At 37.7% G+C, this 15,542-nt stretch overlaps 1 protein-coding gene across 3 annotated transcripts in view; it reads left to right on the top strand.

Moving 5' to 3' along the window:
* GHR (growth hormone receptor) overlaps positions 1 to 15,542 on the top strand; it is a 150,270-nt gene that overhangs the window by 126,687 nt on the left and 8,041 nt on the right. For 2 of the 3 annotated variants that reach the window (XM_085043092.1, XM_085043091.1), the window contains exons 4-7: positions 8,540 to 8,669; positions 10,886 to 11,046; positions 12,060 to 12,238; positions 15,021 to 15,192. In XM_085043092.1, the coding sequence (XP_084899218.1) occupies positions 8,540 to 8,669; positions 10,886 to 11,046; positions 12,060 to 12,238; positions 15,021 to 15,192 (642 nt within the window). The remainder of the gene's footprint in view (positions 1 to 8,539; positions 8,670 to 10,885; positions 11,047 to 12,059; positions 12,239 to 15,020; positions 15,193 to 15,542) is intronic. The other variant, XM_085043093.1, reaches the window with a different exon arrangement.

Genomic DNA, 15,542 nt, shown 5'->3' with positions numbered 1-15,542 from the left:
TTTTCTTCTTCTCCGGTTTGTTTTTTAAATCTCACTGTTCCTCTTTGAAGTTGAAAACTCATAGTTCATGATTCACTGCAGTAATAAAGCTCTGAATTATGGAATGAGTAAACATCCTGGCTACAGTAATAAAACAGGCACTTTAAAAAGTGCAGGAGAACTATGGCGTGACAGAATATTCTAAAATACTCAATTCAATCTTCTTTGGGATCCAGAAGAAAGTATTATGGTCTAAAGGTGCAAAAAGAGTGAAAATACCATGTAAGTCCCTGTATACTTCACAGTCTATCTAAAAATGGAATTGAGTGGTTGTCATCATGCAGAATTGTGAAGAATCACTAGGGCTTTCAATCTTCAAAAAGTTTCCAGTCATCACTGTCACAGGGTAAAGGAAGTAAATCCTTGGGCAACTTTGAGAACTCAACTTCTGTTGAGTGCACCTGGCCTTACTGCCTAAGATGTTTTGGTACCAGCACTTCTCAGGGAATGGGTCAGTAAAGTCCTGTGGAGTTTCACTCCATGTGAAGGTAACAAATGATCCTCCTAGTAACAGCCTCTATATTGGTTTTACGTCCATAGTTTTTATATTGGTATATGGTGGCTGTAACAGGGAACTTCACTCTGGACTGAAGAACAAATTATTGCTGCCTTTTAGGAATGCCCTTCAAAGACATTCAGGTAGTTTTTCTGTGGATAGAACAGACATTTTTACTTCACTTATATCACTTGAATAAAAAAGAAGTATTACTACTTCAGATTTCAAGTGGAGATCACTGTAGAGTATGAGACAGGATTTTGCTGTCATGTATGAAGGTGATATTGCTCATATATCGGGCAGCCATTATTTTGAAGAATAGTTAAAATCTGCAGAAGTCAGAAGTAACTTGGAAGTTTAACAATGGAAGGTACAAGAATTTAGAGATTGACTCTGGTTTCCCAAAAGCAGTGTGAATTTAAAGAACTGAGTGTTAAGAGCAAGGCCAGATTGAGGACTGGTGTCTCTGTGAGGTACTTCATTCAAATGTAACAAGGATGTGGATGGGAAATAAACCACAAGAAACATCAGGACACATTCCTTCATAACCAGCACTGTTTTGATGATGTTTGGGACATAGTGTCACTGTCATCTTACCCATAGAGTTTGGGATATAATGTCACTGTTAAATGACAGTCATCAGCTGCATCTTGGATGTGAATGAAACCTGGCAGACTCATGGCCCTACTGTTATGGAGCACTGATTATATTAGAGCTGGTGTTTGAAACATCTTAGATTTGTGAGGAAGACCTCAGTTTTTCTGTTGTGCTGCCACTATTCAGCAGTTGTCCCTAAACAGAGGTTTGCTGTATCAGTGCAGCTTGCTTGTCTCTTTTCACACTGCCCTCAGAGCCACCTGCTTCCTCCTCCAGTCTCACATTCTTATCTCCTTTGGGTGATCCCAGATACATGCAATTTCTTCTCTACGCTATCAGGATGTGCATGTACCAGACCCAGAAGTTGTTGTCTTCACTGTTTTAACTGAATAACAGTGACTGCAGGCTTGGGTCAGCTCTCACATTTCATTCACAGTTTGCCAATATTATGCTTGTTCTGCCTTTACCTTAAGTCTTTGGCTGCCCTTCCCTACCTTCTGCTCATATCCACTTATGCCATCTTGTGCTTTTCTTTCTAAACATGTCATTTTCACATCCTTCTTTTTACCTATGTCTTTATCTTCCTTTTCCTTTTGCTCCCTGTTTTAGCTCTCTTTGCTCCCACTGCAGTGTTGTAGCTTTTCCTTTGTTAAAACACTCTCTGTATTGTTCTCAGGCTGGCACTTGTGCTGTTTGCTTTCCTAACACCACTGCACAGAAATTTGCTGCTGCGTGGTTTTGCAAGGTGTGCCCCACAGTGCTCCATGCCCCAGCCACCTCCACCAGGCCCTGGGGCTCAAGCCTTGGTCCCCCCTTGACCCCTGGTCACACCAAGACCTGGCTACCCCTACCCAGTGCCAGTAGTCACTGCAGTGCTGTCAAAGTGCCTCCTTCACAGAGCTTCTTGTTTATAGGAAGGGAGTTAATATTAAAATAAGGGAAGTCTGTTGCAACCTTTAGGCAGGACCATTAAGATATGCCCAAGAGTGAGTTTTCATTAAGTTTTGTCAAGTTGCAGTTCTTTACCTGAGTTCACACCTGACAGTCTTACACCACATGTCCTCTGAGTACTTTCCTCTTAGAATTTGGGAAGTTGCTGGAGCCTGGATGAGGAATACTCAGTTGAACTTAAGCTTGTCTTTCTGAAAAGCATGTCTTTCTGGTGCTGGTTCTGAGCACCCATCTCTGGTAGTTTCAGAGGGGCCACATTGCAGCAAGGACAACCCCTCACAGAGCGTTGTGGCTTTGCAATTCTGCATGGTGAGGAGCAGTGCATTTGGTTTTAGACAGCTGTTAACTTTGAACTGGGCTGTTAACTTTGACCTGTCAGACTAGAAATTGCTAGTACATATGAAGAGAAAGAAGGATGTTGAAAAATTTTATCAGTACTGTAGAATTTGTTTGCGCTGGGAAGGATATGGAAGACTTCTCGTGATGTTTGCTTATTGCACATTCTGTTTGCCCACAGGAGCTCATTTGTGCTTCCATATTTCCTCATATGCCCTACCACGTACTGCTAGTCAACACTGAACATCTCCAGCAATGGCTGTAACAGATAAAAGCATAATTATTTTTGTACATAATTTCTTAAAAATGTCATTTCATTTTAAATTACAACTATGTAAGCAATTAAAAGAGGACTGGAAATGAGTTTGTTACATTAACTGCCTTTCATTTACAAATACCATGACCTTTGTCTTTGCTTCTCTCTATTTGTTGTTTATGAAGGCAGGCCAGCAGATAGGGCTCACCTGTAAAAGAAATCACTTGATTCCACCACTGCACATGGGAGGGCATGATTTGAAACCACGTGCCAAATACCATGGAGCATGGCACATGTCCACATCCTCACTCCTCCCTGTACTGTCTCATGGGCAGTGGTGCTGAGTAATGCATGATTTTTTTTCCCCTCAATCCTGAGCTTTGTTTACTTAGTTTGTGTGTATTACCCTTATGGACCACATCAGTGAGCCACATTGATTTCTCTGATGTTCTGTGGACATTTAATAGCACAGAAGGTGTGGGAAACCAGCACAGCCATTGGACTGCTATGCTGTGGAATAAGCTCTGCTTCTGCAGGCTTTTATGATTTTAACTACATCAGTCTCATTTAACAAAACACAAAAGTTTTTTTCTGAAAGAACAGCCTGAACAGTTATCTGTTTTTCAGGGATGCCTACATAATGTATGTAGCATGAGAAAATGAGGTAGCAGTCACCAAATTAGTCTTCACTGCAGAGGTAAACACTTATTCCACTTTCATGCTACTAAGCAAAACACCTGAATTTATCATGAACTATTAAAACATTTAGACTTACTCAATGGGCAAAATATTCTCTTACACAGCGTTTCCATTCCATTTTCACAGTGATACAGCATATCAGAGTTATTAAGCTTTGCTTTGCTTCTGTCAAGTATTTTATGCAAAACAATCTGATTCATTACTGGTCAATTGTATTCTTCTCCTCCAAAAATTGTTCCAGAACTTTTTGGCCCTTTGGGGGCAGGTTTTACTTAGGGCAAAAACTGGGTCAGATTAGCAAGCAGCCTGATGAAGAAGTGGCCTGGTTGTTGTCTCCCTGTACTGCATCTCCCACTCTCTGTATAGGATGTCTGACAATTTATTAGTATTAGATGGTACCTTTTTTAAAATATCACCCACTGACACCAAATGTGGTTCATTTTGCTGCCCAATTCAAACAAATGCTGGTGGCATAGAAATCAACCCGCTCTTATAAAGTGACCCAACCTTTGATGAGCTTGGTGGATTCAGGAGCAGGACCTAATTGATAGAGCATTTACTGCCAATGTACAAATTAGAGCTACAGGAAATAGCACTCCAGCTCTTCATAGCTGTTTTCAGTGTTAAATGTAATGAATTCCCTTCTCTTTATTGCCATTTCCACCTTTTCTATTGCACTCTAGCAGTGACACATTGTGTGTGCTGTGTGAGTGGATGATATGAAGAGATGTGCTGTTGCATAAGGCTTCATCTATCACTGATTTGCATGGAAACATGTTATTCTTCTATTAGTTTAACTTTGGTGTAGGTTTGATAGGTACAGTAAGTTCTGGTAACAGATAATTCTACATGAACTTTCTAAAATGCACAACCAGAAACACCTCCGTTTGTTCAGCAAAAGTATAGCCCCTTTTTCATTTTCTGTTTAGTTAGCTTTATTTTTATGGATCAGTCATGTCCTCATTATTATTTCACCTGTCAAAGTCCCACACTAAGAAGTGGGACATTTCTGTACAACTTGTGTGCTCCTCCACCGTTGTCCCTGCAGAAGTTCTAGAGGTCTGGTGGCAGTAGGACTTTCCCCAAGATGTTGATAAACTGTTTTGCTACACCCCAGTTACACATTTCAGTTCTTTACTCTTCCACATTTACAGCTCATCTTAAAGTTAAATTTTATTACAGGGACTTTTATTGGGGGGGCGTGGGGGGGGAGGAAAAAGGAAATTCAGTCTCTAAAGGAATTAGCCTTCTGACTCTTTCCATGTTTTTTCCTGTTGAATTGGCATATTTGGTCAAGCCATTATCTTGAATAAAGCAAGTGGTTTTATTAATGACAGTTTGACTGGAACTTACTGGATTAGATAGGAAAAAGAGCAGCTGTGCATCCATGCTTTATTTTGCTCTTCTTTGTTTTGCTCTTCTAGTCTATTTAAAATCTCAGTTTAACAGCCTTTCCTTTCAGTACCCTGGTGCCTTTATGCCTAAATGATTCAGCTGGGCTATTGCATACAGTTATCACATTCTGGGACAGTTTGTTCAGATGGAGCTCACACAGTGTCCTGCACAATGCTGATAATTGACTTGTGTGGGAAACAAGGAATTCATGAGCTCTACCCCAGGAATGCCAAGCCTTACACAAGTCAATATGTTAAAGTTTTCTTCAGTCAGTCACAAAATATGCAGTTTTGAAGGCTGGAAACTTGATGCAGAAACTGGAAATGTTTATCATGAGATAACATTTCTTTCATAAAATAGAAACATATATATACATATAAGGCAGTAAACCAGGAGTACTGAATCCCAAACAAAAATACTCCCTGTTCAAAAATTCTTGTGTCTGTTGAAGGAACATCTATGAGAGAAAGAATTAATAGTCCTGTCATGATGAAGTGGAAAAGAGGGACTTGGGGATACATTATTCTGAAGTTAGGATGTAAGAGACCAAGTCTTAATCTGTATTCTGCATTGCCAACCCTCTCCTTTGTCAATTATGCCATTCTAGCTGTGTTATGATCCATTTTCCTAGAAGAGTTTGTACATCTGAAAGTGTGCATGAAGCTGGCCAGTTCCAGATAATTCATTATTAAGACACTGTAGAGCCTATATCTAAAATTCTGATGGACCTCTCATAATCTAAGTGAAGTTTGATTGAATTCAATTAATTTCATTATGTTAAAAAGTGACAGTGTGACTTTATTTACCCAGGAGATGAACACATGGTCTGAATGGTCTTTAAATATTGTATGGTCTAGCTATAAATACATCAACAGAAATATTCTAATTTAGGAGAGTTTTCCAGTATATCATTTTCTCAAATTCTTAATCTGTTATAGCAAAAATAATTCTATTTGCAGGTAGGTGAGGATAGAAACAGGAAAAGCTATAACATGTACTTCCTTGCACACTACCTGTTTATAGAAGAAGGGAGAGGCACGTGTCTTCTTGATTACAGGTTTTATGCAATTGAGGCAATTTTATTCATGTCTTTGAAGTAAAGGCAGAAAATTTAATTCATTTTTCTTTGTTCTGTTTTTAAACAATTATTTTTCTTTGTTTTGCTTTTATATAATTATTTGATTTTCAATTAAGCAAGAAAATTCAAGTTTGAAAGCTGGAACACTCACACTTTTAAAAAGTTTTAAATATAATACTGTTCTTGAATCTTCTATTCTGTTTTATTTTGGATTTATGGTATGACAATTTGCAATTTCTTGATTATGTTCTGTTTCTAACAAAGACATCTACCACATGAAAATGGTTTGATGAATGATACAAAACTGTGTAAAAGCTCAAATCAAGGTCAATCCCAGGAGCATTTTGGAGTTTTGCCAAAGTTGTCAAACACTGAATACCAAAAATGTCAGGCACAGTAGTAAAAATGTTCTGGTTTAATATTTCATGAAAAAAGAACAGTGCAACATTTTTCCATTTGTAGCGACAGTTCATTTCAAACTTTGTTTCAGTTTTAAAACAAAAGTTATTTAAAGTTGAGTGAAGTAGAACATGTTGGCTAAGAAAAAGCAATAAAAATATAACTTTACTTAAATCTTTCCAATCAAAGTTCAGTTATTTTAAGTTCGCAAGATGTATTGTAAATGCTTTGGGGAGGTGGGGTAGGGGAGGACAGAGAGGTTTAATCCAACCAGCTTGTGAAATCTATTTACATTCACATGCTCAGGCCTTGTTCATTGTCTGACATGTAAAATCAGACAATGGTATGGGATGAGCACAACAGAAAATCGTAATATTCATGTGTCAGTTACTGCCTGACGTGGGTGCTTGGCAGTGTATACCATAAAGCACACAACTTGAATCACTGAGCCCAAGAAATACAGATTGCTCAGGCATGGAGTGGCTGTGTCTGTCTGAGCCATAAATAAAGGAGTGAACATTCAGGAAGGCTACAATATTCTGTTGTGTAGGAGGAAGTGCACAGTGCTTGTGGATGACTGTATCTTAATGCTTTTGCTCACTTTGAGGGTAAATATCTTGTATCAAGAATTATCACAGAATCACAGAATGGTTTGGGTTGGAAGGCACCTGTAAAGATCCTCTAATCCAGCAGCCCCTGCAATCAGCCAGGACATCTTCAGCTAGACCAGGTTGCTCAGAGACCCATCCAACCTGGCCTTGGATGTTTCCAGGGGTGGGGCATCCACTACCTCTCTGGACAACCTGTTCCAATGTTTCACCACTCTGATCATGAAACATTTCTTCCTTATATTGTGTCTGAAATTCTGATATTCACAGCTATGGTACTGCCAAAATATTTGCGAAGTACTTTGCATGCAGGATCCTAGCATCATGTCATTCCCTTTTCAGGGATCATTTCACCACTCACAAACACCTGACTAATATCTACATCCTAAGTTCCTTTTGGAGAAATTTTCTTAAATAAATTATTGTATTGCCCAGATAGTCAGTGAAGAAAGAAAGACACTTCCCAAGTGCATTTGATCTTCCTCTGAAAGCTTTCAGGCCACATATGGAGCATTGGCAATTAGACCCTTCAGAATCAGAAAAAAGTTAAGGCTTTATTTTGAAAGAAGTGAGTCACACCTGCAACTTTTGCTTTTATTTTTCTCACATGAGTTGATGAGGCTTGACTTACTGTAGCAGTTATTTTATTTTTCTCATGAGAGTTGATGAGGCTGGCTTATTGTAGCAGTCATTTTATGGCCTTTCATAGTTTCACTTTTGACAAAGAATAAAATTTTACAGATATTAGAAGTGGCATGTGGCATAACAGGCCCATGCTTAGAGGTTCCCTTATTTCCCTCAGAACAAGGTTATATCACACAGCACTGTGCACAAAACCTGAGCTCAGCGCAGGATAGTTTCGATCAGGAGCAGGCATTGTGAAATGTCTCAGCTTGGTACATGCTAAACTGTGGTGAGTCTGATAGAAGCTCTGCAGTACCACACCTTGTTGAAAGCAAGTACAGGGCTAATTCAGGTATATCTGCACTGAACTAACCAAACAGAGAACACACAGCTGGTCCAAAGGGGATGAGCCCACTGTGCTCAGCCTTGGTGCAACTGCACTGTATGCAGTGCTGGGCCCTGCAGTGTGAGATTTGAAGGTCTTTGATTGCATCTCAAGGAGGGAAACAAAACTGATAAGAGGGGTGGTGACAGGACCTATGGGAATGGTTCAAAACTATACTGGGGAGGTTTGGACTAGACATTAGGAAGAGTTTCTTTAAGTGGTCAATGCCCCAAGTCTGCCAATGTTTAAGAGGTATTTGGACAGTGCCTATAATAACAGGATTTAACCTTTGCTCAGCCTTTGGTTAGCCCTAAAGTGGTCAGGCAGTAGGACTGGATGGTTGTTATAGGTCCCTTCCATCTGAAACAGTCTTTTCTAGTCTATTCAATTACAGCTGTAGGGCTGGCAAGTCCCTGTGCTGTGTGTCAGGCTGTGATACTATCACTTCCACACTGTACAAAACAGAGCTTGACACATCTTTCAGATTTGGCTTCTGTAGTCATCTACATAATATGCACATAAGAAGAATTGAATTTTTGCCTCATTGTACATAAAGGATTGGAAGAAACTTTAATTACTCATTAAAAATGCTGAGTTTCATTTTAACGGAATGTTAGTCCGGGGTTTGGATTTGTTTAATGTGTATCCTTCTGTCCCCTGCTTTTCTTCCTGACAGACCTTTTGCAGTGGCCACAAATCAGCAAATGCAGATCACCTGAAATGGAGACATTTTCATGTTATTGGACTGCTGGAAATTTTTATAACCTCACTGCTCCAAGAATAATACAACTGTTGTACAAGAAAAGGTAATAAAAGCCGAAACAGGAAAAGAGAGAGAAGTTATTTATTTTGCCATGCTTGTTAGCTCAGTGCTGTTAATTTTTTGCTGTGATATGAGCCATACTGTTTTTAAGGGTGTAAAACTGTTTTAGGTACATTCTTTTTCAATGTCAGAATTTATTGGTAATTACTAAGCAATTTGCAGCACAGGCATTATTTGACAGATAATTAAGAACACATTCTTATTAAATTTAGATCCAGGTTCCAGAATCCAAAACTGAACGCTATATGATTTGGGTAAGGATTTTTTAATAGGCAACTTCAGTTTATTCTTTATCAGTCTAACTTGTAACACTGAGATTCACTATGTCCGTGGACAGATGTGGAGGTTGGATACAGCCCCTTTCAAATTTTTTTAAAGTTTTGTAAAGTTCTCATTGATCAATTGCTATGATAAAGTCTGAATGTGCAGGTCCAGGGAAAAAGGCTGCTCTGATAGCAGGGATAATGTTTCACTGAGCCGTGTTCAGTTATGATTCATGTTCCACTTCAAGCTTTTTTAATTTTCAGGTTGTTACAATGATTAGCCTGAAAGAGGGCATAGCCATTACCAGTAATGGCTATTAAGGAAAATAGGCCGTTTGTTCACGGGAACAGGAGTGTGTGAATTTCTGTTCCCTCTAATGAACAGGGTTTCTGTTGTTTTGACCTACACTTTCTGATGATGATACATCTGCATTGCCTAATGGCAAGGCTGGCTTTCTAAGTTACACTACTGAGACCTCTCAGAAATCATAGAAGCATAGAAAAACAAAGTCATAGAATGGTTTGGGTTAGAAGGGACCTTAAAGCTCACTTATTTTCCCACCCCTCTGCCATGGGAAGGACACACTTTTTAAGTGTTTGGCTGACAGCTGTCAATGGCATATACCATGATGTTAGAAACTTTAAAAAATAATTAAATTCCACAGTGAAGCAGTACCATGTACATTGAGCAGATCACATATTTCATCTTTGTCCTAGAAACTGGAATACTGCAATAAAAGAGTTGGTACAAATATTTCTGTTTCAATGTGCAAGCAACAGCTAAGTCTAACTGCTAAGGGCTGAATTCTGTCATCTAAACCAGTCTTCTGCTTACAGGAGCCATAGCACCTAACTGTGTACACCTTTATCAAGTCCTGACTGGCAGAGTTACAGCATTTCATTCAGAGCAGTGTCTGGTCTCACCAGCTGAGTACAAGACCAGTGACAGCAATGCTTCTTGATGTAATTTATGGAGTGTCTGCTTTTTTTTGTTTTTAGTACCACACTCCAGTATTGAAGGCTGCACTTGGTGTAATTGATGTAATCATCCCTCTATACGGCTTGAGTAGCTTTTAGTAAGAATAGGCATTTATGGTACATATTTTTAACAAACCAGGACTGAATTTTTTTAAAAGGTTACTTTTTAGTTTATACTTGTGCTGAGAGATAGCATCGAGATTAAAAAAAGCAACAGCAGGTTTGCTTGCTATGAGATTTGTTTTTCTTATGTGGCTTCAGAAATGTTGAATACATCTGTCACTTTTCCAGTAGAGTATTATTAACTATTTAGCCATTCCCATTTTGCTTTAACTGAAGACCTTCCTGAACTTACTGAACAGTTTAAGCTTAGCTGTATTTAAAATGATGCTATCTCAGTCTGAGGTTCATGCCTCTCTATAACTCTGCTGGTTTGTCTTTTTTAGGAGCTGGAATGGATGTAATATTTCCTGCTGCAATTCTTGTATTTGCAAAGAATATTTATGAATTTTTGAACGAAATCATTGTGAAAAAATAAAAGAGGTTTCTTGCTAGTAATTCCAAGCTTGTGTTTTAGAAGATCTGTATCACTTCGGATTTAGCCCTTTCTCCCCTACAGCACCATGTTTACTTTTACATCGTATGGCCCTGGGTTGGTTTGTACCAGGTCTCCTGCAGCATCCACAGCAGGGCACTTTCCCAAGTGTGAGCCATAAGTGCTTTTGAAACAGCATCCACAGCTCAGAAATGCCACTGAGTACATGAGTGCCTGAACTCAGTTATGTAGGTTGCTTGGATAGTGGTTTTGTTGTAAATCACTGTCGATATTGACATGTTTTTCTCCCTTCCAGAAGCCTTACAACTTAGCAGCAATGTGTCTCATAACATCTGTAATTTGTTCTTTGTAAGATCTGCAAATCACTCTCTCACAAATATTGCTTCTTTGTTGTCATTCTAGTAATGAGGAAGACTGGAAAGAATGCCCTGATTATATCACTTCAGGACAAAACAGCTGTTATTTCAATGCATCCTACACCTCTGTTTGGACACCATATTGTGTTCAGCTTGCCAGTAAAAATGAAGTATTTGATAAAAAATGTTTCAGTGTTGATGAAATAGGTATGTTTCCATTATGTATCTTACCTCTGTAAGCTTTTGTATTTCTCAGACTTTATTTAAATTTCATCTCTCAGAAAAGTTAGTACCTTAAAAATATGATATATTGGAAGGGGTTTGATTTTGTAATACCTGTAACACCAGAAAACATTGCCTTGATTGGAAGAAAGCTAAAGGGATAAAAGCAAATATGTGGTTTCCTTTCCTAAATACCAGTGGACTCTCAAATGTGTGCACCCTCAAATAAGCTTATCTTTGCTGTCACTTTGAGTCCTTTCTGATGGATGCTACATCTCCTTGTCCAGCAAGGATGGCATTAAAACCTTGATTATGCAAAGCTCTGCAAGCAAAACACTATTTTGTTCCTGAATCAACTGTAATCTAAAGGGTCAGGATTTTTACTATTTCTAAGATTTATGATTTATATTTATGGCAATATGAATTGTGGCTGCCTGGGACTTTACAGATGTTATTGCTTGTTCAGAGTGGTGGTGTACCACCATTAACTGCATATGCAGATAATTTGTTCCAACAGCTGACTAGAATACCCACTGCTCTCTTTAATTCAGTTGAGCAAATTTAGATCAGTTTTTCAGATACCATAGTTTTTCAATGTACTTCTATATTGGGTACTAAATATTTGTCTTTCTGTGTTACTCCAATTATTATTTTTATTTCTAGTCAGAACTCTAGATTTAAATTTTGATGGATAACTGTTTATATCTAGTGTTTTGTAAACTGCTATGCAGAAATATACTTCAATAGGGACTACATTCTTAATCCTTTTTATCAGTTGCTTGGGTGAGATTTCTGCAGAGCATGTCTGCTGCCAATGGCAGGTTCCCTTCTTGTAACCAAACTTGCAATGACTTTGTCATTGCAATATGTTAAATTTTAATAAAAAAATACGTGGTTAATATACTTTTAAGTCCTGAAAACATTTATCAGTTTGTAGTAAGAACTATCATTTCACATTGAAAACTGGCTGTCTTATTCCAAATACTCTGTTTAAACAGTACTACCTGATCCCCCTGTCCACCTTAACTGGACTCTGCTAAACACTAGTCAGACTGGGATCCATGGGGATATCCAGGTAAGATGGGATCCACCACCAACAGCAGATGTTCGGAAGGGATGGATTACTCTGGAGTATGAATTGCAGTACAAAGAAGTTAATGAGACAAAATGGAAGGAGGTATGACACAAATACTTATTATACAATGGTCATAGCACAGTGCAGGCTTGTTCTGTCCCTAACACTTTCATATGACTATGAAAAACATGTCAGACCAGAATTCTTCCATTTCTTACTGATATGAAGTCAACTGATAGAAAAAAACCCAGATAATACTGTTATAAATTTGTCTTAAACTACAAAAGGCAAATTTACAAATTGAAACATACCAAACTGGTTTGCTTGCCTTTCACTTGGGAAAGACCTTGGCACCCTCCTCACCCCTGATCCTTCTCAGTGTTAGCATTTTCTCTTTAGCCTACTCCTTATTAATAAGTCTACAGCCAAACAGGCCTATAATGTCTGTAACTTTTTTTTCCTAATACTTCTCTGTCTTTCTGTCTATACTGGTGTAAGGTGTACTTAATATATTAGCCCCTATTTTAAAGCCTATGAAATGAGTTAAATTTAGGCAATAAATCTATAGTCCTTAAGCCAAAAACCTGGAGATTTTCAAAAGCAAGTGTCAATACAGGTATCTCTCTAAAAATGCAAATTTGTTATGGTTTTTCTTATAAGCCTTTAGATATCAGTCTTATGAATACCCTAATAAAGCTTTGTTCTTAGCTCCAGAACCATCAATAATCCCAAAATGCTTTGAGAATATTTCTTCTCAGAAGAGCAGATTTGAAGATCAGTATTTCTTCTTTCAGAACACAGATAAGGAATTCCTGACTGCTAAAGCTGTGTCAGGAGACAAAGTATTATAGATTACATTGTACTTAAGCCATGTATATTGTGTGGTTTTGTAAGCCTTTCATCTTAGGAGCATAAATATTCACTGAGACACTATCAGAGCAAAAAAAGACAAATTTCTGAACAAAATCCTGGTCTGGCCTAGGGCAAGAGCAAATCTGTGAATAACAGCACTGGAGCAAGGCTACAATTTCACTCTTTGGATTCCTTGCTACAAATACCTTCTCTAATAGAGTGTTGAAGCACATTAAGAGATAAATGTCTGGTTATACGTTGTCAAGTTATACATATCTAGTTATTACTAGTTTTTTAAAAAAAGGATAAACTTTGACTGATTAAATATACCATAATGTTTTGTACATATAACTAAACAAAAATAAATTTATAGTAGCTAATACTGTACTAAGTTGCCCGTTACTAAGACTTGTTTGTAATTTTTTTATATGTTTGGGATGACTGCTTGATTTTTCATGTATAGTCTTAATTATTTTTCAATATATTTACTAATTGAAAATAAATAACTTCTAAATTGAGAAAGGATTAAACATTAATTAGTAGAGCCTAAGTTACAGTGATAAGAGGACCAAAATAATTTTCTGAGAAATGTTCTAAACCTGATAAAATATCCATCCTTACATAATGGGTGTTCATGAGACAGAGACAAATTATTAGTTACCTTTTATGATGTCTCTCTCATATGGCTTTTACTTGATTTAATCCGTGGCAAGTGCTAATAATCTATTCACTCCATGCTGAACTTTCCCCAGTCTATACATTCTGCTTCATCCAGTTGTCTCTCATAGAGGCTCTGATTTAGTCTTCATACTGCCTTTTCCAAGTGAAACCATTATGTGGGATGCATGTAAACTTACCCATAAAATCTCAGTGAACTATTCCTTCGTGGCTTAATAGCATGAAATAGATATATATTGAATTTCCTTCCCTATGCTTTCCAACTGTATATTCTTCATATGTTAAAAATATTGGTGGTGTAGAGCAATGGTTCTCCAAAATCTCTTGCTCAACTGCTAGTAGAAAAAAGCAGTCTGCTTCCTCCAAAATCAGATTGGTTGGTTCTAAGAACACTGGAGTCTGGAGTCACCAGGGATCAGACAACTCCAGAGATCACAGCTACCAACAAGTTGTGTCTAGAGTTCAGGTTATGCTTCTACAAAGATTATAAGACTGTATTGTTGAAGCTTCTGTCAAATTCCCAAAGGCTGCTGTTTTCCAGATGTTTTAAGTCTTAGCCCATGATGTTTTTTTTCTGGTATCATCCTTGATTCTGAAGTAAAAGTAGACTATATCTGCCACCTGGATTTTTATTATGAGCACATTTTCCTTGTTTTTGTATACTTTTGTTGGGCTGTTGGAATTAAAGTGCATATTCTTGGAGGAGTAACAGAAAAAGTGAGAAATTTCACCCATTGAGACCTCCAATGTGATTTCCTACATAGTTTGATATTCAGCAATCTAAGTATGTTGCAGTTAATACAGAAGTTTCAAAGACTAGCAATCTGATGCCAGCTCTCACACTATCACATTTTATATACAGTTGAAGATTTTGGGGACCTATACAGTGTTCTCCAAATAAAAACATTTGTAACATGCAATATGTCTGGTTAGAACCATTAACTGTATTGGAGATGGCAGTAGTTTTAGAACTCCCGTGTTATTTTAACAACATTTCTGGCACTCTGCAATCAGTAAGGTTGTGTTACAACAGTAAAAAGGATTTACAACTTGATAAGATCAGTGAATGATGTTCACATCACCTACTTGCGGTATGTAACTGGGGGAAGCTGCTTTTCTTCAGACCATATTTATACAGCTTGGCTTCTCTGCTTTGGTCCCCTGAATCACAGCAATGCCTGATGACTACTAAGTCGACAGTAGATGATGTGAATTTCCTCTGAACTCTTCTTGTGGTATCCTTAAAATTATCAGCAGTAAAAATGCCTTCAAATTTTTTTTTTCTGAAATCAAGCAGCAGTAAAATTCTGAGTACAACTCAAACAAATAAATCACAGTCCCTCTGTCTTTACAGTTAAAACCCAGGCTCTCAACCATGGTTCCTCTGTACTCTCTGAAGACAGCAAGAGATTATGAGATTCGAATCCGATCAAGACAACGAACTTCTGAAAAATTCGGGGAGTTCAGTGAAATCCTTTATGTATCATTTTCTCAAATAGGCATTGGATGTGATCATTGTACAGAAGGTAAATAAGCCAAGTTTTTTATAGCTGTGATTCTTGTATTTTTGATGATGGAGTGGGTGTTTTCCACTGTGTTGTATGGTTGAATACATAGTAATTCAGCCTGCTATGGGAGAATTATTTAGTGAGATTGAGAATGCTCAAGTTCCATATACAAGTCCAGAAGTAAACTCAGCAACAGTAGTTTCACAGCTCATCAAAAAGCAAAAATACAAATAGCTTTAAGAATCAGAAATAAGTGCTGTTGCACATCTCATAGAGCCTAAAACAAAATTAAATCTCATACTTATCATCTAAAATGAGCATTTCAGTTGAGAAGAATTGTTATTTCTTGTAATACTATTGGCTAAGTT

Source organism: Lichenostomus cassidix, chromosome Z (assembly GCF_008360975.1).
Source record: "Lichenostomus cassidix isolate B80296 chromosome Z, HeHo_3.0, whole genome shotgun sequence".
NCBI lineage: Eukaryota > Metazoa > Chordata > Aves > Passeriformes > Meliphagidae > Lichenostomus > Lichenostomus cassidix.
This window is presented reverse-complemented; position numbering and strand designations above follow the sequence as displayed.